A 21,261-nucleotide genomic window follows, 5' to 3' on the forward strand; every position below is an offset into this window, starting at 1 on the left:
TGGCACTTATGATGGAAGTCTTACTACTGAGTGAACATTGGCGACATACACGGCTAATCCGTGATATCCGGCACCTCCTGACCCTTCATATATGGTACACATGCCTCATAGATCTTCCTATACCCAGGATACTTCGCGATTCTCGCGAAAACACTTTCATCAACCATCCTCGCCGCATGCAATGACCCAGCAAGGAAGAAGTCTGTCGCACTCGGCCTCGCTCCCAGTACAAACTGCCCTTCTTTCTCGTTTGTTAGGAGCAACTGCTCAACGGCGCGTATATCGTCTTCAACCTCGCGCCACGCCGACTCTTCCTTCTCGCTATACAGCAGCTCCTCAAGCTTGCATCCGAAAGCAGCTTCACGCGTTCGTCGGAAGTACTCCTGCGATCGAGGTGACAGGATTTTCACCTCATGTGGCATGACTGAGTCGCGGAATATAGGACCTATCACCGTACGTGATTTGGATTCGATCTCGCGGCCAAGCTCGGAGGTCAAGGAAATTGGTCGATCTGGATAGGTTGCTTCCAGAAATTGGGCAATAAGGGTCGAATCCATGGTGTACGTGTTCGTCGGGATGTGGTAGATGGCTGGGACTGTGTACTTGGAACCCGTAGAGGACTCGGCGAGGTGGATGCCGCTAAGGTAATGTTGTTAGAGGACCTCTTAGAGCGTACCCTTGGAACCAAGCAGACGGGGCGACGGGAAGCAGACTCACAGTCCTTTAAGTGTCGGTTCGATATCTGGAAACTCAATAAAGATCGTCTTGTATGGAATGCGCTTGTAGTTGAGCATGAGACGAACGCGCCATACCGCGGGCGAGAAACAGACACCTTTGGTGCATGCTAGGTCGTATAGAGCGATTTCTGGCTCTACCTGCGCAGCCATTTTGAGCGCTAGTCTGGATCGATTCGCTAATGTAGATGACTGATGCGTGCTGTTTACTTGTATGCAAAAAGAGACCTTCAGTCGGTGCAGAATATGGAGATGAGTGGCGGCCTGATGTTGCAGGTTGACTGCGGGTGGCCCCAGCCTTGGTGGGGTGAGAAGACCAGGTAAGCACGTACGCTGACAGCGGTTGCCTGATCAGCAGTCATGACGAGAGTACATCTTCGCCGTCATGATTCAGTTGCTTGCAGAGAAAACATCACGGTTTACGAAGGATGCACGAGGTGAAGAAGAGCAGGAGGAAGTAGATTTTCGAGAAACAAACGACAGCGAATACCGCCTTAGCCGAGGACTAGATCAACGTCTTCACGTTCAAGCTGTTGCCAGTCCTGTTTTCCAACATAGCCAGCAGCCCTTCGATAGGCGATATTGTTTTCCCATTCTATCCAAAGGACGTTGACTACCTCGTTGACGCGGAACGGCTTTTCGGCGCGTAGAGCTTCTTGATTCCAAGTTTTGCTGTTAACGCGAGTCATACTCACAGCGACGATTTCTATCTTGGGCAGACTTTTATCCGTTGTGTCTACAACGAAGTCCATATTCCGCTTTTCTTTCATGATCGTGTTCACATCGATCAGATCATGAAGGGCGTCGTGGCCCGATGAAGGTTTGATCTTTGCAAAAGGAAACAGTTTCAGCTGCTCTCTAGAATGCAGATGAAGTGTACCAACTGAGTTTCCACTCGAACAATCACAGAGAGCGATAATTTTAATCCTGCCATCATCTATGTCGTCCCTGGCGCAACCAATCCTTTGTCCAAGAACAAAACTGCGCTGTGTTCGACTGAACAAGTACGGTGTTTGTTCAGGCACCGAAGCCTCTGTTGCGCTTGAGATTTCTGGGACCGGAAACGGAAAGTACCAGTCGTCTTTGTTGTGCATCTTACTTTGATGGCGATACACAAGGCCTCCACATCTGGCTGGGAAGATGCGTGGCTCTCCTCTGAATGTACCTTCTTCGCTCTCCATTTCTACCGCTGTCCAACCGGGTAGCTTTATGGCTCCAGTTTTCCATTCTTCGCGGTGTTCGTACCAATTGGAGTGGATGCGCCGACGTTTTGACCCGCTCAACGTAGGCGACGAAGCAGTGTACCACTCGACCATAGGATAGGTCTCTTCGATAGTTCTACATCTGTCGTTTATTCTACTTGCTTCTTCGCCAAGGTTCACTAATCCTTTCCATCCAACCCATGACCACGATGGTAATTGGCCTCCTGGTAGTTGATCTTGTCTTGGTCTGTCAGATAGCTTTCGAAGCTCAAGTTCCGTATGCCGCCAGAACGGGGTCCATGCAAGCGCTCGATGGAAGAACATTTCTGGAATCCCGAAAATAAAGCCGCCCTCAAAAGAACGACTCAACACAGCTAACATACCAGCAATCCCTGGTAGCGCATCTTCTGGGTACCGAAGATCTTTTTCATTGTAGTCGCCAATAATGTTTCCGAGCGAGCCGAGTTCTGGAAAGCCGTCAAGGCTTTCCATGAGTCGTGGCTCGATGTACGTTTCTATCTCCGCACCTAATATGGAATCTTCGTGAGACTGTTGGTGCTCACACTCCCAGTGTGCTGACTTGTTTAGAAAAAATAGCTTTCTCGTCGCTAGCTTGCGTTCTTGGTAAGTCCATCCCCGCAAAAAGTATGGGGTATTTCCGTGGACAAGAGAAAATAATCCGGTGCTGCGAACGATGATATTGCGCGACCCAAATGGTAAGACTTGCTGTTTCAATTCTCTGGATTTAGATATACCATTTAGGCCGAGTATACCGTCTCTAGCATCTCCATCAGTAGCGACGATGGTCAGTGTAGCACTGGCATAGATTGAGCCCATCATTGTAAGCTGACGCACAGTTTCCGCAGGGTTATCGTGACCTATACACAGGGCGTCCGTCCACAGATATCGTTCGTTCAGTTGTTTCGTTACAAACATAGCATGGACGAGCGTGGGAGGAATCCGCGATGTTATATTTGGGCTGCGGAAAGCATGAGGCTCTCGAAGCCTTGTACTAAGCTCAGCATCCATCTTGAGACCGACGTGACCTCCGTATGTGTAACTCAATGCCACGAAATTGACTTGATCTTTTCCGGGAACTACACATTCCAACTCGACATCCACAAGCCACGTTGGTGTAGTCTTCCAGATTTTCATGGGGTTGTCGCATCTGCTTCCATGTGAGGCTAGACAATCAGACTTCCATTGCCTGATCTTGGTCAGATCGACCCAGTCGGAGTCCATGATGTCGCCTTTCGCGAAATTTTCTGTGCCGTCGGTACTCGGGCAGAGTAAGAGCTCCCAAACCTCCCTCCGCTTTTTCAACGATTGAGTCATCGTTACCTCCCCAGGACTCTGTCCGCAGCGAAATACAATATCTTTCTGGACAGGTCGATAATCCTTCATCGATTGCGTCTGGCAGTGTTCCTCGAATCTCTGAACTAGCAATGTGTGTTCGCTACATTGAAGTGCGCCTTGTGATTGGAAAGTCGAGATATCGATATGCTCCTTCCGCACCCCTTGAAACATCTCGAGCAGGGCAATACATAGATCGCATGACATAGTACACTCGGAATATGCCATTGTCAATTTGTAGGGTCCAAAATGATGGAAAAATAGTTGTCAAGGTGGTGGACAAATCGGCTGTAGGAGGTAATCGTGCAGCACCATGGCGGGGTAGCACCAGGCTTTATCACCCTTGTCAGGCGCCCAGCTCTCTACAAGTCCAACCGCTGATCCGCATGGCGAAACACTTCCAGTGCCTGCATATCATGTCCTAACAAAGTGCAGGCTGCCCTGCCTGCCCCTTTGCAACCTTCCTCTCATACCCCTCGCCTGACTTTTCATCTCACTCCATCTTTCGACTCTCAAGCCTTCATGTTCCCATCCTCGCATTCGGGTGAAAAGAGGCACTAAAGTCGTGCTCTTCCATAGCCCTTGCTTGTCGCCTCTGCTCAATACGATACTGGCTACCAATAGGACAATGCTCATAAGCACCACTACGCCAGGTATAATGAGCCAAGGCCGGCTCACTCGGATATAGGTCTCTTCGCGATACGAAATCCCAAATACTCGCGTGGCATTGTCATTTTCGCGGATCCTGTTCGTCATCGAAGTTGCGATATTGTCGAAAGTTTGTGACATATCCGAGTGTGTGTATAGCACCCGTCCTACGGCATCTTGTTCGACCATTGTGAGAAAATCTGTCGCAAGCCAATTCGCCAGCAGATCATGCTCTACCGCGTTGACCACGAAAGTTCCGTCAGGTCCATCAAATCTGAATTCTCTTTCACCTCAAAGCGACCCAACCGAATACCGTTGTCACCAAGGGTAGATCTGGAAGGAGCGTAATGACGATGGCGATGAAGCACGCGCAGCTCAGAAGTACGCTACCAAGCTCCCACCACCACCAGTCGTTGAGCACATCCGCCCAAGAGCCTTCTTTTCGCTTTTGCGGAGAGTTGGAAGAGGTGTCAGCCTTCAAGCTTAAGGCATCGAAGTCATGGGTAGCAGACGATAGTAGCGTATGCTGATGGGAAATGGACTCTTGTTTACCGTTCAGCGGCACTTCGAACGATTCATGGTCCTGCAAACTGGCTCCTCTTGAGATGGGAGACAAATATGGCTGGGAATAGGTGCTTGTATCATGGCGATGTGATCCAAGGTTTTCTACATCGCTCGAAGTCGATGGACTTCTGTACGGCTCGGTGGGCTCGAAGAACTCCTCGGTTCTGTTCGGTAGGTGCTCGTAGTGGGAAGGCCTAAATGTCATAATCGATCTTGACAACTGTCTTCCTTCGATTTCGAACGATAGAAGAATCTAGTAGGGAGTTGTGAGAATGCTGGATAACCTATGAGATATTGAGCACCACATCGGAGCCGATGTTTAGCTTCTGCATCAGATTGCTTATGGTTACCCACTATGCCACGAATAAACTGTCGCGGGATGGGCTAATGCCATTCTGGGCAACCTCTTGCTCATAACTCTGAGTATACATTCAAAGTTTGCATGGATGCGCATGGAATAATGAATGGATTGAAGGCTGCGCATTCCGATCGAAGCTTGCAAGCGCGTTTTCTGGAAACAGTCTTGGGCCCGCTTTTAAACGCAAGGCTTCACCGCATTGTCGCCTTGCGCAAAAGCGTCAAAGTATGCTCCTTCCTTCTCCAAAAAATATCCGGTAAGCTCTGGGGTACGTGCCGCGCTCAGCGCTTGTTGCTCGCTCTCGAACATCATTGCGACAGATCTTACACCACGTCTCCAGTAAATACAGCATGAGGGACTGCATCTCTGAGTTACCCGGCGAACGGAATCAGTGTCGCAATTTGACTGCCCTGCCCTCTTAAAACAAGGCGTTCACCGCGTAACCCGAGTCTGCTCGCTCAGCTGCACTCTGGATTGTGCAGTCAACGTAAGTGGGGTACACAGCTGAGACGTTTGACGCGCTGGCTCGCACCCCTCCAAGCTGAGCGCGGTCGCTTCGCCCGGGGACACCTGGCACGAATATCGTCTCTCAAGCACGCGTCCTTTCTCTCTTTCCGCGGTACCGCCATCGGAAAGAGTGTGTTTTGTGTGAGAAACGACCACTGGACATCAACAGCCCCCCGGCAATGTACGCCTGTGGCTGCCGTCTTCCAGCAGCATGAGACTGCGACCAGCGAGATTTTGACGTGAGCTTCCACACTTAGAACAAGCTTGTCATCAGAAGCCATGTTCTCTTCGCAGCAAAGTTCCCAGCAACTTAAGCCCGACCCGTCCCCACCTCCGGAAACGCTGCCCTGCGAACTGGTGAACGACGCGCCGGTGGATTGGTCAGGCCGCGGCACGTCACATGTTGACTACGAGAAAGACGAAAGAGTGCCATTGGTAGAAGGTCGCTTTCTAGGACATGGAGTACACGGTGGGGTTTACGAAACGGAAATAGCAAGCAATGGGATTCGACTAGCATGGAAGCGAAAATATGTTCGACGCAAGATCAGACAAAGCGACCGTCGAGAAATCGAGATCATCAAACGGCTCAGTCATGCGCACATTATACGTCTTATAGGAACATATACTCGTGGGCCGGTCCTTGGCCTGCTACTATGGCCTGTCGCTACTTGCGATCTTGCAACACTATTGGAAGACGCAGATTGGCTGCGGAAACGCACAACAGATGAAAACTGGGAAGCCAGCGGCACCCTGGTATCAGTTTACTCCAAAGGTCACGATCACGACCGAGAGCCCGCTTTCGTGTCTCTAGGTCTTATAGGCAGTGACAGTCAGCAAACATTAAATAGCACGATCACATATCTGGAGAAGACAATCGGTTGTATAGCGAGTGCTGTCTCGTATTTGCACGGCTCCGGTATCAAACACAAGGACTTGAAACCATCGAATGTAGTTCTGTCAACTGATGGCCTTTGGGTAACTGACTTCGGCTCTGCAACTGACTTTTCCACCTTGTCGTCGAGTCTTACGGACAACGGCGAGCGTGGCACGCCGAAATACTTCAGTCCCGAGGTCGCAAGCTACGACCCGAGCGGCTCTTCTTCAGACATCTTCGCGATGGGGTGCGTCTTCCTCGAGATCATCACGTTGTGTATGGGCTATTCACTCGAAACCACACAGACACTACGCGCAAGGGAAGATAAGTCGTTTCAGGCGAATCTCGACAGGATTATACATTGGTTCGATACTGAGGAGAACATGTGCCGAAGACCAGCAGATGAGCACTTAGTCGGCTTGATCCGGCATATGATGAGGCCGGATGCGAAAGATCGACCAAGAGCATCTCACGTAGAAGAGCAGGTCGCTCTCATAGGCGGGCTTGCAAAGGCTACAGGTGGATCGGAGTTCTCCCAGCCATGTTGCGGACTTGGCATGTTTCTGCCAGAACCAGATGGTCCAGGTGAAGTGGCGAATGCCGCGAGGATGTCCAAGACGACTTTTAGAATAATTCATGGCAACACTCACATGGAAAGTCAAAGAATAGGCTGGCATCATGTTAAGTATCTTGTTGATGTTCAGTATTCACAGCTAGTGGAAAGGGTTCACTTCTACGCGGTAAGTGCCGATCCGTTGGCCCATATTCCTGTACTTATAGGTGGTTTAGCATCAAAGCTTCAACCAAACTTACTTCGTTCTGGAGGAGCCGCCGTTCGAGCTTGCCTTCGAGATCTACGGCTCGTTCGAGATGAGCGCATATATTGTTCTACGTGAAGGTTGGTTATGGGTTCATCCAAATGCCCAGCGTGTGCCGAATGGGCCAGCTAGACGTATGCTCCCTTTGGAATGGTCCTTGGTGTTGAAGACGGGTGGCGGTCATCGCAACGACATCTTTATCATACGCAAATCCTCTTGAATAGTGATATCCGCACATTTACACTACAGTAAAGAACTGCGAAGCCATGCAGAATGCTCCAGTTGTTAGATGCAGCCAGGAGTGTGTCGAGCACACTATACTACATAATCTTTCTAGGATTCGTCATACTGTACGTATTTTAAGAGAGGCAGAGTTGGCACCAGGATAACAAAGTTTGACTTCGGACGATGACTTGGGCTGCCACACGGTAATGAAGAAGCGACGTTGACTACCTAGCGGATGTACATACATGCATTGCGATAGTGATGATTGCTTAACGTGAGCCAAAGTTCAACAATTGCTCTCAATCTCCACTCCGACATACTCTGGAGCATTGTACGAATCTACCGATGTGGAAGGTTGGGGTTGGGGTCCAGGCAACGACCGTCAGGCGGGCCGTTGGGAAAGTAGCAGGCACTGCAACCCCTCGGGGTACAATCGTTGAGACTCCCGCAAGTTGTACCAGCGCAGAGGGCTGATCGACTGATGAAAAGGTCATCTGCACTTTGCTTCACACTATGGGTGGAAGAAGACTTCTTTCCAGTTCGCGGCTTCTCGCTGGGGTGTAAAAGAATTGTTTCGTCTGTGACAAGTCATCCGTCAATGGTACCTTGTACCAAGGCAGATACTGAATCTGGTATCTCTGCATCGCTCGACCAGGCACTGAGCTGTTGCTTGCCGAACCATCGAACCTGCTCGGGATCCAGCTGACGTTAATCAATGACTTCGAGGTTGCCCGCGAAACTACGCAAGACACCGTCCGGTCCGACGCTAAGTGCTCCTGTAGCGTCTGTCTTTAGATCTTTCACGACCTCAGGAAACGGTCCCTCGAAGTAACGATTTTCGGTAGGAGGTCGTGATCGGTTAATTGCGGTGGCTCCAATCTTCGTTATCATGTTAGCATACATAGTGTTGCTGTGAATGGACTCCAACATACAGTAGGGAGAATAGCAACGGCCAACGCCAGATAGCTTTTGCCCAACATCTTGTATGTCTCAAATCGTAGAGGGTGCAACAATTGAATCACTGTCGTTTCTCAGCTGGTGAGGATTTCTGCTTCGAACAAGCCCTTCCATCTAGCTTTTATGCTTGAGTCTTCTCCTAACAATGTCTCCAAACCTCGCTTCAACTACAATCAACTCAGGACACTAAGGCGCTACATCTCAGACTGAAAAGCAGATGATTGACTAAGTCAACATTGGCAATTACCACTCCAGGACGTTCCCCTCACTGGTTTTATTGATGCTTTGGGTGCCTTACTCAACATATCGTGTTAAGACCCGAGGAACTTTCAAGTAGATGGAAAGATTTCCTTGGCCTTGTTGAACGAATCCTTTATCTCATGTCATACTACCAGTCATGTCTTGGCTCCTGTCGGGCGTTCTACTGAGAGCACCTTGGCATGTTGTAACTAGGTGTACTTCGAATCGCAATGCTTTCGTTCTTCTGCTTTACGCTATACTACTGTTTTGTCCAGTGAATAACGGATAGTTCGATACTTCTGCCTCACTATTGTCATAGCCCTCGACGAGATTCGCCGTCTCGATGAGAAGAACTAAGCCCCAAATATGGCCGTCTTTCGGTCCGGGCCGAGGTATGCAAGCCAGGAAGTGACAAGCCGGGAAGGATCGTTGATCGAACTGCCGGTTGTCAGCATACTAGAGTAGTCACGGGTAGCACGTATGATGTATCAGGTGTGCACGTAACCGGAAACCAGTTTTAGCACGCTCACCTACAACCTGCCTTGGACGCTGAGCGATGAATATTCGTTCACCCACCTTCAAGACTATACCGAATGCTCGAGACAAATAAGCGATGACCAAAAACACTTCATCAGAGCCAACTTCTTCGGAGGCGCCTTCGAACACGCCCCATACCTACGATCGCAATCATCCTGATCAGCAAGAGGTAACCGCAATCCTTGCAAAGTTCAACAAAGACCCTCTTAGCATCATATCGCTCGGGAAAGACGGTGTTTTGCGGACCCTTTCTGCCGATCGTGTGGTTCTTGATGCAGTAGATTTGAGTCCGCGACTGGTGAAAGCGTTCTTGGACCGCGTTCCACCAGAATACCGTGCGCTCACACCAGAGCTCGAGGATGTTGATGGATCCAAGGCGACAGAGGAGGAGCTGTGGCACCCCAACGCCAGTTTGCTGCCACAACCCATGAGTGAGGAGCAGAAGAGGAAAGCGATAGCGCAGTTGGAAGAATCTCAGCAACAGCAGGCCAAAGTCGATGACGGAGATGGGAAGGATATAGACAAATTGGATCTCGTTTGAACCCGATGCGAAAGTATGGCAGTTATGGTGCCGTGGTATGATGATCTAGTAGAGCCTATTGCAGGAAGATGACATTGGGTACCTGCTGTTTTTTCATCTCCATGTCGCAGAAAGGTTCTATCATGGATCACTATGTTGCCTTGCGCAGGTAGATGACGCACCACGCAATGCACGCTGCGACACATTCATATAACTCTATGCCAGCGGACTTACACGTCAATCCAGTGAGGGAGGCAATGCGTGAAAAGGAAAATGCGCTGAGTGACAGAGACTGGAATTTATGGTCAATGCCTTGTAGTCAGCGAGCTAGTCAGATAGTGTGGCTATCACATTGCTGAAGAATGGCAGAAGAGCGTGCCTTGAGCACGGGGTTTTGATGATTGACAAGATCAACACTCGCGCACCTGTTCAATCCGTCATTGGGTATATCGTATCGAAGATCTGTTATTGCACCACGTCGCATCGTGGGTGTATACTTGCAGCGCATTACGTCTAACGACCTCGTTCTGCAAAACATCCAGAATAAATGGCTGTAACATGGAAGGGAATGCAGAATGGTGTGGCCCACAATGATCAAGGAGTGTTAGAAATGTGGTGGACTTCACTTCTGTCAGCACATTTTCAACATGGGCGCGTTGCGGGTCGGCTGTACCTCTCAAGTGAGAAAGCATTTTGGTAGCGGATCCCGTTTCGGAAGCCTGGGACTGAGATCACGGCTCAGCAAAGACCTGTGCATGACACCCTCCTGCGAACGCTCGCGAGCAAAGCGAGTTGCAGAAAAGCGCCCTCGAGAGAGATACAAGCTCTTGATTGGCAAGCCTGGCAAGAATCCTGTCTTTGACACACCGCTTACCGGAGATGCCCGCCACGTTCTGGATGAGAACAATTCGTTGAAGAAGCTATCGTAGCTCGCTCTGGTAGAAGATCAGCCTCTGGTTGGCATGTCTGGAAAGAATCCTGCCGGCTGAACCCACTTTGACGGAGCAGTGACAGTTTAGCAGGTCGATGGTCTGCACAGCATCGTACGGGTAGCTTAGAAGAAAAGGGAGTAAACATGCCGCTTGAGAAAAAGGCCAGTCCTTGATTGGCACGCTTGCGAGTGCTCTGATCCGCTAGACCCACGTTTCATAGATGCGGCTGGAATTACGGCTTAGCAGGAGGCCACGAAACCAAGCCACAATCAACCACCGTCGGATCAAAAGAGTGAAGAAAGCATCCCCGAGTAAAAGGCCAGCCTTTGATTGGCAAGCTTCATACCCGTACGTTCTGCTAGTGGTGGGCTTCCGGCCGTCTCCCGCGTCTAGCTAGGGAAAGGGCGCTGCGACACATCCATCCAAAAATAGAAAAAGTAGAAAGCTCAGCGCCTCCACTGGTAGAGAATGCAACATCGCGATGTCGGTAGTATGGCTTAAAACAAAATGTGCTTTCGCTCGGATGAGAGGATCGGACTGTCTTGAGATCACGTGCAATGCGCGCGCTATCTGTACCTAGGTAGAATAAATGCGGCGAGGCCAAAATCACGGCTTAGCAGTGCGTTATGGCCCCCATTACAAATAACAGACAAATGAGAAACAAATGAGAGAATTTCTGTGAAGAACAGCACCCGGGTCGCTAGAAGTTGAGTGATTGGACGGGTTCCTTCCGTGCTGACATGGCGCACAGCTGATGCCTAGAGATGGCGTTTACCATTGGGGCCCACTACTGCATGCACAGCACGTCCCGGTCTCATGGAAGCCAATAGACTGCCCCTTCTCCAGGCGACCCTCGCTTCCTCAAAGATCGACCGTTGAGTTGTTGCAGCCGACCCCACCTTCAGTGCTGAGCCATGATCTGCCTCCCTTCTGTCTATGAAGCGACGTACAAAGTATAGTACGAATCCAGGGTTGCGAGAGAGCGTATCTACCATGAAATCTCATGTTCTTGGGCTGCGCGACTGAGCGATCTTGCGCAATAATAGAGCCGACACACCTGAACTGCTCTGACGCATGTCCTCTGCTCGTATGATTGCCGCAGTCGCGTTGGTTTTCTTGTCGGCATGTCTATGGCTCTTGTCAGGTTTGGTACCATCAGGCTTCCAAGAGCGACTCACACAGATTCGGTGATAGGACGATTGCAACAACTTATTTCCGTTTCATATCGATCTCACTGCCACACTTCTAATATGATGATTTGCAAAAGCTGCACTGTGAGAGCATCGGAAATGAATCTGTATATAAGCTACGCTCATGATTAGGTGACCCTGACAGTCGTGAGGGACCCATATATGGAAGGAAGCCTGCGGCGGCTAGTCACATGGCATGCGCTGCTCTACCGATGTCTGGCTTATACATGAACAACAGAACCTTAGGGGAATGAGGACTACCATCATGCTGAACGGCTTCTGAAGGGTGCAGCGAAGATTACGGCTTAGCAAATGTCGTGACGAAATGACCCAAAAATAAGCAAGATATAGCTGAGGAACTTACAAGGACTCTAGAACGGGTTGAAAAAGGGCAGTCGCATAAACCAAGGGACAATCATTGGTCGAAGTAAGCTCGTGGTCGAACTAAGCTCGTGCACGCAGCCAGCGCTAGCTCGGGCGCTTGTGGGAAAGCCTAGCGCCGCCACTGGTACGCCTCACTTTTACAACCGCTTAGCAACACCAAAAGCAGCCGAGTCTGCCTTGTTGGTTTCTTTTTTAAGCATGGTACTGCAGGATAACCAACTTGATCAACGCGTTGTGCTACCGCTTTCGTGCAAACCACCAGCATCAGCAAATCACTCACACGTTCCTACTGCTCTTGCTGCGGGAATTATGGTCAGCAACGATGGGCGAGCCGCCTTAGAATACTATCGAAGCTCTGATCAAACGACTAGTCTTTCTAAAAGAAAAATGCAATCATGATTTGCTAGACTCATGTTGACCTTCGAGACATGGGGCGAGTGCTTAAGCTTAATGAAATCTCCTTACATTGCCTTGCGATGTGCTTCTGCTTGATCTGTGAACCAAATCATGCACTCGAAGCTGTGGATTGCTCTTCGCTGTCCCTTTCTGCAACGCATCTCCTGCCCTTTTTGGACTTGTGATGGGTGCGAAGTACATCGAGTCTTGCAAAATTGATTCCGCATCCCCATCTTCGGCCGTTTGGAAGTACGCCACCGCATTTGACTGCGCTATCAGGGTCGTGAAGTCTCATATGGCGAGCGAGGTCACCCTGCCTGGCGCACGTTCGGTAGCAATTGGGGCATTGCAATTTTTGATTGTCGCCGTGAGTTCTAAGATGTGACTCCCAATTCCACTTCTTGGTGAAAGTCTTGTCGCAATGCGCACATCGATATTCTCGCTTAGTTTTGAGGCGCTTAGCCACCTCTCTTTGCTGTGTTGGCTGGGGCTCTGCCTGCTCCGGCGTTGGAGTGACTGGTATGTCAGGGACTTCCACTGGTTGTTGCACTTCCGGAACGAGCTGGGGTTCGTCCTCGATTACGACTTCGGGTTCTGGTGAAACTTCTCGCATGCTTTCGACGATTTCCTCATCTGTTGGAAAGTTGTGGTGAGGTTCAGTCATGTCCGGGTGATTCTCTCTGAGGTGTCGCTTCAGTTGTGCCTGTGTCGCAAACCCGATCTGAGAGCCTCTACAATGTTCATCAGTGCAACGAGCTGGGAGCACATGTCGTTGGAAATGTCTCTCGCGCTCCTCAAGTGTTGTAAATCCGTCCGTAAAGTACCTGCAGCTGAATCTTGGGCACTTGAACAGGTTACTGCCGTACATGTCTCTCAAAGCTCTAGCCACGTCTAGATTTGAGCTGTGAACAATATACGTCTCAATACAGCGACGAACGGCTTTCACAACGCCCAAGATTCTGAGAGCAGATTCTTCCGGGCGCACGTCCCCAAAGTGCTTTAGTTCTTTATCAGTCAAGACGAGTGCCAGTTGAAGCTTTGGAAAGCTTTCGCGGTGACTAAATTGCTGCAGCACATCCCGAGTCCGTTTAGACGCTGATCTCGAGCTGGAAGCAACGCTGGCACTTGGCTCATTCCAGTATTGCTCAACCAGCACCTCAAGAGATTCCGTAAGGCTCATGCAGATGTTGTCCTGGTCAGGATGAGTTGAGCTCATACCTGCCTCCAAGTGGCGAAGCCAATACAGCACGGAGTATTCCATGAAACCATATTCTCCGGCCAGCATCTGCTCTTCTGAAGGTCTCTGGAACGACGGCAAGTTCAAGTAGTCGATGCAGAGCGTTGCAATCGGGAGCTCCCCAGTGATGTCGTTGAGAAGATCACTATTAGCTAGGTACCTGCTAGCGTCTCAGTATCACTCTCATGTGTTCTTACCAAAGATCACGTACGTTTTTGCCGTTGTGTGAACCAACTCGATACTCCCATCTTCGCGAACATCAACCAGCGATTCACAAAGGTCTTTGACGTGAACTCGAAGTCGTCTCCGTTCGAATTCCACGGCTCTTTTCTCGAAGTCAACTGATCTCAGTGTTTGTACTTCGTGCATTTTCAACGACCGTTTTGCATAGACGAGCCAGCCAAGGAGTTCCAGAGCCTCATCCCGTTGGGCAGCAACAGGTTTTTCAATAATTGTCTGCATAATTCGAGAATAACTGAAATAGGAAGTCAGCCAGCGAGGTCAAACATTCAGCAATCATGTCACTCACGCCTTGTCCAACGTGTCCAAGTGAGTCGAAAAAGTCTCCATCTCGCGTTCTAAGCTGTATATGGAGCTCTGACCGCAGAGGTTGATCCAAACGAGATGAGCAAACAGAAAGACTCCTTGGTGTCATCTTTGTCAGTAATGCGAGTCTGTCGTTTAGGATTTACGTACCTTCAGCTGCTGCAGAAACGTGTTCGGCGATCTCATGTGCTTTATGTTCTGCGATTTGTAGATCCGTAACCAACTTCTCAGCTTGTGCCTTGCAGAATGCTTCTATATCTTCTTCATTGTTGTCGTCGTCTGCCGTGATACTAGGAAGATCGCGATAGTCTTTTCGGGCGCTGTCGTGTTGGCTGATAAACATACAATGAAGCCCGTTGCGAACCTCGGGAGGGCCATTCTCAATCAGGTCTCGAAACCAGCTCGCAATCTCTCCTCTTTCTTTTCTTGTGCAGCATTCATCCAATCCGTCAAGCACGATGTAAGCAGACTGGCAATTGCGTAGAGCAAAACTCAAAAGTTCCTCGACGAGAAGACGAGACATAAGCACAGGGACTCCACTGCTACAGCACTTGCTGTAAAAGTAGTCGAGTGTGTAATGGTTTTGCTCGAGAATCTGTGAAAGCAAAGTACGAGCCATGGTAAGAAAGCTGTTTCGATCGCTATCCTCTTTCCTGAAATAGAAGAACAAAACCGTAGGGTTTGATACAAGCTTTCTCGCTTCCTCTACGACAAAGGATGCAAGGACTGTCTTTCCTACAGCATAGCGTAAGTTATTGTGGAATGCATGGCCTCGATGACTTACCAGAACCAGGCTTTCCGTTCAACCACAATAAGTTCGAACCAGTCAGGATGTTTTCTCGGTGTTCGAACCACTCTTGGAAGGTCTCATCGCTTAGTAACCAGCTGCAAGTACCCGGGTACGCATGGCGAATCCGCCTCAGATACTCTTGATCACTTTCCATATCAGTTGGTTTGATCCATGTATACACAGCATGTCTGCGGCCCAAGTCCTCGCTATCTCTTTCAGCGTTCAACCTCGCCTCTTCACGTGAAGAAGTAGTCACAAGGGTTTCGAATTGTCCCAACATTGCCTGGCTACTGACAAGCTTGAAGCGGGATATCATGCAAGATATGATGTTTGTTAATCTAGTCTTATGCCGCTTCCACGTTGTAACGAAAAGCTCCGCCCAGACTGGTCGCTATTAACATGGAGTAAAGGCCAAGAGATGGGGCGGTCTTACGGCGCTGTTGAAAGTAGATCACAAGCAATCGATTGACTTCGATGATTTCACGATATGTCGTAATCAAGATCTTAGTCAGGCTTGCCTCAGTCTGGAACAACTCTTTATACATAGAAAGAGAGGGCTGAGCTCTTCCAATCTGTCCATAAATGTCGAGGATGTCATTAAAAGCATCAGTGCAGAAGTTTGTCGTCTGTTCCTCGGGTCAGTCTCGCACCTTGTTTTGAGTAGTCGAACATACCTCAAGCAAGAATCTCATAGGGCCCTAGCAAACTAAGTTAGTTTGGCCCTCCTCCGCTGGAACAAAACCACATACCCAGATGAATCCCATAATTTCCCCAACACTAGGTAGGATTGCAATAAGGTCGCCAAACTCGCTGAGCCTCTCCAGAAATGGGCCTAGACGAGCAAGGCCTTGCTGGCGACGCTCTGCATGCTGTATATGCTGCAAGTTGACAATGTATTGCTTGAGGGCAGTCAAAGTCGTAGCGGAAAATCTTGCTCGATTCCTCCGGGTCAGGACTTCCCCGAAACCGATAAGATGTGCTTTCATCGAGGATTCCAACGACTCTGCGTCCTGAAGATACTGTTCCAAGTCAAGTTGTTCGACCTCATCATCCAGCACAGTTGTAGGTAAAGCTTCTTTGCGTAATTTTTCGAGTGTTTTGACGATGTGCGCTGCATCGAGCAATATGCCGTCATCTGGAACGTCCAGTAGACCAGCGGAAACACGATCGCGCTTGAACATTTCGTCTAAGAGTCCAAAGAACTCTTTGTTGTAGAAGGCTCTCTGGAACTGGGCTGTCGCGTTACCATCATTTGATACTGCAGATTGAACATGATCATAGAGCTGAGTATGCATAAGGAGCACCGACTCCTTCACGTCTTGTCCACGATAAAAGCGTGGAGGGTCATGGCCCGATGCTCCATCGGCCATGCGAGCATTTTTGTAGTTGCTGACTCCTTCTGGACCGTGGATGTCAAAAGTTGCGACTTCAGACATGATGCATCCTAGTGACCATATATCGCAATCTCGGGTGTATCTGACTTGGCGAGGGGCAGCGTAGAACCCAGTAACGTGATTATTCGGGATGCCGGTCATCTCGGTATCGCCAGGCAATGATACCGGTTTCAGTTCTAGTAGGCCAAAATCTGCAATCTTAAGCTTCTTCTTGACTATTAGGATATTTGCGGGTTTTAAATCCTGATGATAGGCTATCTTGGTTCCTTTGTAAAGCTTGTGAAGTGTGCTCAGTCCTTCAGCAATGCCCTGTATCTGTGTCCAGAGTTCTTGGGATTGGAATTTGTCACCTGGCTCTTTGAGATATTCGTGAAGTGATTGCTGCGCTTCTTCCTGGAGGATGAAGAAGTAACTGCCGTGCCAGTACGCTCCCAAAGCCACCATAAGGTGCGGGTGATCTTCCTCCTTTGAAAGCCTCTGGAGATTGTACCATTCTTTCGCTGCAGACTTTTGCATGCCATGTTTGAATATCTTGCGAGCAAACCTTGTGATATGCTGCAAATGTTAGGGAACACATACAGTCAGTCTTGGAGAGGTCGTACTTCTCCAAAGTCTCGCGACCGATACTCGTCGTCTTGAAATTCGAAGCATCGGACTTCTGCAAACGTTCCCTCTCCCTTCAGCTCTATATCCTCCTTGATTGGCAATAGTTCTTTCGCCGGGATTGATATGATATCGGATGCGGGTCGAAGTTTTCGTACGAGAAAGCTGTACTGGTATTGCAATATCTTTCTTTGTGCCAACCCCAGATCCGAAATCCCCTCGCGACGGAGCTTATCGAAGTCGGCATCGCAGAGATACTTCGTCCCTTCCAGCTTTATCTCATACTTCTGGAACTTTTGAATCAGACCCGGACGGCGGACATAGATAAGTAAAGCATAGATAAGGGCATACTCCCCCTGCAGTTCCCACCGCTTAAGCTTGTTGAAGCAGCTGAAGCACTCAGAACGGTACTCTACTGATCCGCCGTCTAATATGCATTTCGCGCAGGAACAGAGGAAAAGTAACTCCGTCGTCAAATTATGGAGGGTGTCTGCAAATAGTGCTTTGATCTTCCGCGCAGGGATATAGAAAGAGGCACTACCGGGAGGAGAACATTCGTTGATCGGTTGCACCTCACTGTCTTCTAGGTATTCCTTGGCAATTTGGCACGGAATCGCTCCATTCATGGTAGCTACCTGTCATCGATTTTTCGGATGCTGAGCAATGTTGGGTGATGTGTTGCTCAAATCTGTTTTCGCTTAACGAAGACATTAAGACGCTGCAGCACGTGTGCTCACCGGTCTACCGCCGCACGTGCAGTGGCTGCCATTGGCGCTGACCGAAACGCAGATAGCTTCTCAAATCAGTCATGCAGGTATAATCAACTAACGAGGAGTCGCATTCTTTCGATAGCTGATGCGAGGGTGCTTGGAAGAGATATCAACTGAGCAAAGTCGCTGCAATTGACTGATAGATACCTACCCGTTATGAATTACGCGTGATAGCTTCCGCGTACCGTTCACGCGCTCTTATCACAGCGCACAAAGATAGGTCTCGGCCGTGTCGCGGGGAAGCTGTGTACCCCGATAGAATCTCGTGTAGCTTGTAAGGCAAATATTACGTCGGTCCAATGAGACGATGGCCACGGCATCGCCTGTGCTGATTTCAAGCTCATAACCGTGTTTTTCAGGTATCGAAAGACAGCATCTTGCTAAGCCGTAGACTGCCTTCGATACTGATGGCGGCGCACGGATATCGGGGCCAGAAGCCTGGCTTACCGTTCAACCAATCTCCACAGCCAATCCCTTCTGACTGAGGGAAGTGCTGTAGCTGCAACCATCGCGACCTGAGTACTGTACCACGTCGCTGCTGAACTGCGGTAGACGTTCGTTTCCCGAAAGCTTAGACACCCCTGAGGCAGTTATGGGTGCGCTGGTGCGCTGGTAAATCACCCGCGAAGCGTACGGCGCATGTTTCGATTCGCAGGTGACTGCATCTGCATCCCAGAAATGGGTTCATTACGGCTTAGCAGGCCTGCCAGTAGCACAGCCTCCTATCTTTCAAGTCTATGAAATACGTAGAAATGCGCACTCGCGTTGCTAGGACACGTGCGATTGGTTTACTCGCGTGGAACACGGGCTAGATCTCAGGCCAGGGCGAGGGCTGACGTGGCCTGCACACACAATACGCACATGGCCCGGCATCGCCGTCTTGGCAGTTCGCCTCTGCCTCTGCCAAGATACCAGCGAACCAATCCCTTTCTTGTCTGCTACTCGACCCCTTCTTTTCAAGCGATTTCCTGAGGGGGCTATGGAAACCGATCTTTGAGGCAGAGCTAAAATGCTGAGCCGTAATCTTGCTGCCCAGTAGAGCCGCATCTCAACAGCGGTACGAGACGCAGACATTGTCCATGCAGCTCGAAGGTGTACCTGATGGGAAGCTGCAACTTTGGGGCACATGCGCATATCGTGTACGCATCTGTCTCTTTGATGGACAAGCCTAGAGTGAATGTTGCTAAGGTGTGGTCTAATAGCCCATCGCGTGAGATCACTACTTCAATATAGTGTATCTAGACCTAATGTAGTCAAGCCACCTAGGTAGTGTTGCAATGAAGACACCGATGTATTGGCGTCAGCCTTGATCATCGAGAGTACCTGGGAAGAGCTGACTAGAGCGGGTTTCTTCTAATATCGAAAGCTCATTGACGAGTGGTAATATGCAACTGAAGTTGCGCAGTCGCTTGTGTTATGCCGACGTTATTTCTAACAGTGCAGGCTCCCATGGTATACTACAATGCGCTTGCTAGTACACATGAGTGTGATTGCGACTTGCGATATGGCCTCCGCATGAGGCGGTTCTCACTTCCAGCGGTGATTTTTGAAATCGCCATCTATCGAGCCGCACTCTCTCCCACGGCTTGCTTGAAGCAGAGATGGAATATGTTGGGTTGAATAGATTTTCATACTGTCCCAAGGTTGAACTCAGTTAGGTACCCTTCGGCAGTCACGTCGCAGATGACCTGATACAATCGACATCCATCGTCAACAAAGACCATAAGCGATGTCGACTGTGAAAAGAGCTAATTTCTGGGCTAATCCTACAGAATTGGCTATATATGACCAGTTCTTGGTAAGTCAACGATGTATTAACAGACTCAACGCCTGGAGCTATACTTTATCCTGCCACTTCAGGGAGGCTCAATCTCGTCCGAAATTGACCTACGCACCCTCTGTCGCCTCCAAACAAACCAAAGAATCACTGTTGACCCAGAGAATGCAAATGTAATGATAACATACACCCAAAAGTTCGACGCAACAGTCAAAGCATTTTGACGCTCGGAGTAAGCGAAAAAGTTGGATCCAAACAAAGTCTAGCTTTAAATCAGTCGCAAGACATAATCGTTCGGCGCACAAAAGCAACTTACTGCTAGGAAGGTCGCAGGTAAGAATATCGCGGAAATCAAGGCGATTATCATCATAGACCGAGTGTCATTTGTAGACTGTTCCGTGAGTCGTTTCATCAGGGCGTTCTCTTTGATTCCCTGTTCTGTCAATCGTTGCATCTCGTGGTTGATGTGCTTGCTCGCTTCGTTCAATCTGAAATCCTGTATACCTTGAACCTGTGTGTGGAAGTTCAGCAATGTCGCAGTCCAAGCGCATACAAGCGCTTACAAGTTGGCCGATTCCAGCAGACCGCGCAATGAGTGTCTCAATCCTGGCCAAATTCGTCTCTTGTTCGTATACGTATTTGTCCAATATACCTTGCATCTCATTGAAGCTGGTCTGCAAAGTTGGTGACGAGATCATCTTGAGGTCTAACACCCCGCTTCTTAGCTGACAGCCGAGTCGAATGTTCAACTTCAGTATGTGAGCTAGTCTCAGCAGCTTGTCGGACAGGATGTGCAGCTTTCTAAGATCTGAAAAATCGGCTTGCACGTCCCCTTCAGTATGCAGCTCCTTGACATTAGTGAAGAAGCCTCGATCAACCTGAATGGCTAGTTAATTCCATTCTTATTTGCGCGTTCCTGTACTCACTATCTTGGAGAACTCTTCTTCGAGATACACCAGATACTCGCGCCAGTCTTCAGACACTTCTAGGAGTAACATCGAATGCTGTAGAACCTGCCTCATAGGCGGATTGTCATCAAAGCACTGGAGGTTACTCCTCAATCTGTCTTTGAGGTGGTCTGGGGCTTGCAAGAATATCCACTGACACCGTTGATCTGAAGATGAAAAGTGTTGGTAAACACCAATCTCTCGGATGGAGAACGGGTCGGTTGGATAGCGTCGGCCGTGTTTTGCGACATACTTAATGTTGTATCCAATGTCTAAAAAATGGCTCAGCGTTACATTCCAGAATGACACCAGGGGACATTACTGTAGCTGCAGTCTCGACCTGGCGCCGAGTGATTGCCGGAAAGATCCCCTTCGGACATGTTCATAAACAACGAGCTGAAGCCTTCTTCCACAGGGCCTGTCTTTTCGCAAAATAAGCGGACTACATCTACAAAATTAGGGTGTACAGCCATCTGCGTAAAGAGTCGTCGAAAGTATTCCTCACTTATGCAAAGGCGACTCCAAGTGTAGCTTTGGTCGATGAAACTGCCGCTCATTAGCTTTGGCCAGCTCTATCTAAGAAGCATACTGACACCACTGAAGTCACTGGCTCAAGTTCCATGATTGCTTTCAAGCTTTCCGTGCTTTGAATCTGCTGTGTCAATACATCGTGTCCATCATCTGTTGATTCGTCAATCGCACTCCAATTGAGACATCACACTTGAAGCCTTGCCCTTGTTTGCTACACCGATGGCTAT

General features: G+C 49.3%; 8 protein-coding genes across 8 annotated transcripts; 2 read left to right on the forward strand and 6 right to left on the reverse strand.

Moving 5' to 3' along the window:
- Nucleotides 1-53: 53 nt before the first annotated feature.
- Nucleotides 54-887, reverse strand: AA0111_g8165 (hypothetical protein; the record flags this gene model as incomplete). The annotated part of the gene is made up of 2 exons (XM_028654582.1): nucleotides 54-639; nucleotides 718-887. The coding sequence occupies 2 exons, from the start codon at nucleotides 885-887 to the stop codon at nucleotides 54-56; spliced, it is 756 nt and encodes a 251-aa protein (XP_028504174.1).
- Nucleotides 888-1,228: 341 nt separating this feature from the next.
- On the reverse strand, nucleotides 1,229-3,178 carry AA0111_g8166 (hypothetical protein; the record flags this gene model as incomplete). The annotated part of the gene is made up of 1 exon (XM_028654583.1): nucleotides 1,229-3,178. One exon carries the CDS (start codon nucleotides 3,176-3,178, stop codon nucleotides 1,229-1,231), a length of 1,950 nt encoding a protein of 649 aa, XP_028504088.1.
- A 1,858-nt stretch (nucleotides 3,179-5,036) lies between these two features.
- Nucleotides 5,037-5,171, reverse strand: AA0111_g8167 (hypothetical protein; the record flags this gene model as incomplete). Its single annotated transcript, XM_028654584.1, has 1 exon — nucleotides 5,037-5,171. The coding sequence occupies one exon, from the start codon at nucleotides 5,169-5,171 to the stop codon at nucleotides 5,037-5,039; it is 135 nt and encodes a 44-aa protein (XP_028504176.1).
- Nucleotides 5,172-5,645: 474 nt separating this feature from the next.
- AA0111_g8168 (hypothetical protein) lies at nucleotides 5,646-7,278 on the forward strand (the record flags this gene model as incomplete). The annotated part of the gene is made up of 2 exons (XM_028654585.1): nucleotides 5,646-6,980; nucleotides 7,030-7,278. The coding sequence occupies 2 exons, from the start codon at nucleotides 5,646-5,648 to the stop codon at nucleotides 7,276-7,278; spliced, it is 1,584 nt and encodes a 527-aa protein (XP_028504169.1).
- Nucleotides 7,279-7,991: 713 nt separating this feature from the next.
- AA0111_g8169 (hypothetical protein) lies at nucleotides 7,992-8,263 on the reverse strand (the record flags this gene model as incomplete). Its single annotated transcript, XM_028654586.1, has 2 exons — nucleotides 7,992-8,162; nucleotides 8,216-8,263. The coding sequence occupies 2 exons, from the start codon at nucleotides 8,261-8,263 to the stop codon at nucleotides 7,992-7,994; spliced, it is 219 nt and encodes a 72-aa protein (XP_028504168.1).
- Nucleotides 8,264-9,093: 830 nt separating this feature from the next.
- Nucleotides 9,094-9,558, forward strand: AA0111_g8170 (hypothetical protein; the record flags this gene model as incomplete). The annotated part of the gene is made up of 1 exon (XM_028654588.1): nucleotides 9,094-9,558. The coding sequence occupies one exon, from the start codon at nucleotides 9,094-9,096 to the stop codon at nucleotides 9,556-9,558; it is 465 nt and encodes a 154-aa protein (XP_028504072.1).
- Nucleotides 9,559-12,548: 2,990 nt separating this feature from the next.
- Nucleotides 12,549-17,635, reverse strand: AA0111_g8171 (hypothetical protein; the record flags this gene model as incomplete). Its single annotated transcript, XM_028654589.1, has 9 exons — nucleotides 12,549-13,836; nucleotides 13,888-14,151; nucleotides 14,206-14,320; nucleotides 14,373-14,957; nucleotides 15,007-15,396; nucleotides 15,446-15,638; nucleotides 15,687-15,710; nucleotides 15,762-16,961; nucleotides 17,009-17,635. The coding sequence occupies 9 exons, from the start codon at nucleotides 17,633-17,635 to the stop codon at nucleotides 12,549-12,551; spliced, it is 4,686 nt and encodes a 1,561-aa protein (XP_028504073.1).
- Nucleotides 17,636-19,635: 2,000 nt separating this feature from the next.
- On the reverse strand, nucleotides 19,636-21,125 carry AA0111_g8172 (hypothetical protein; the record flags this gene model as incomplete). Its single annotated transcript, XM_028654590.1, has 6 exons — nucleotides 19,636-19,818; nucleotides 19,873-20,067; nucleotides 20,120-20,434; nucleotides 20,483-20,775; nucleotides 20,826-21,049; nucleotides 21,097-21,125. The coding sequence occupies 6 exons, from the start codon at nucleotides 21,123-21,125 to the stop codon at nucleotides 19,636-19,638; spliced, it is 1,239 nt and encodes a 412-aa protein (XP_028504070.1).
- Nucleotides 21,126-21,261: the final 136 nt, after the last annotated feature.

This window comes from Alternaria arborescens (genome assembly GCF_004154835.1).
Source record: "Alternaria arborescens strain FERA 675 chromosome Unknown contig_20, whole genome shotgun sequence".
Lineage (NCBI taxonomy): Eukaryota > Fungi > Ascomycota > Dothideomycetes > Pleosporales > Pleosporaceae > Alternaria > Alternaria arborescens.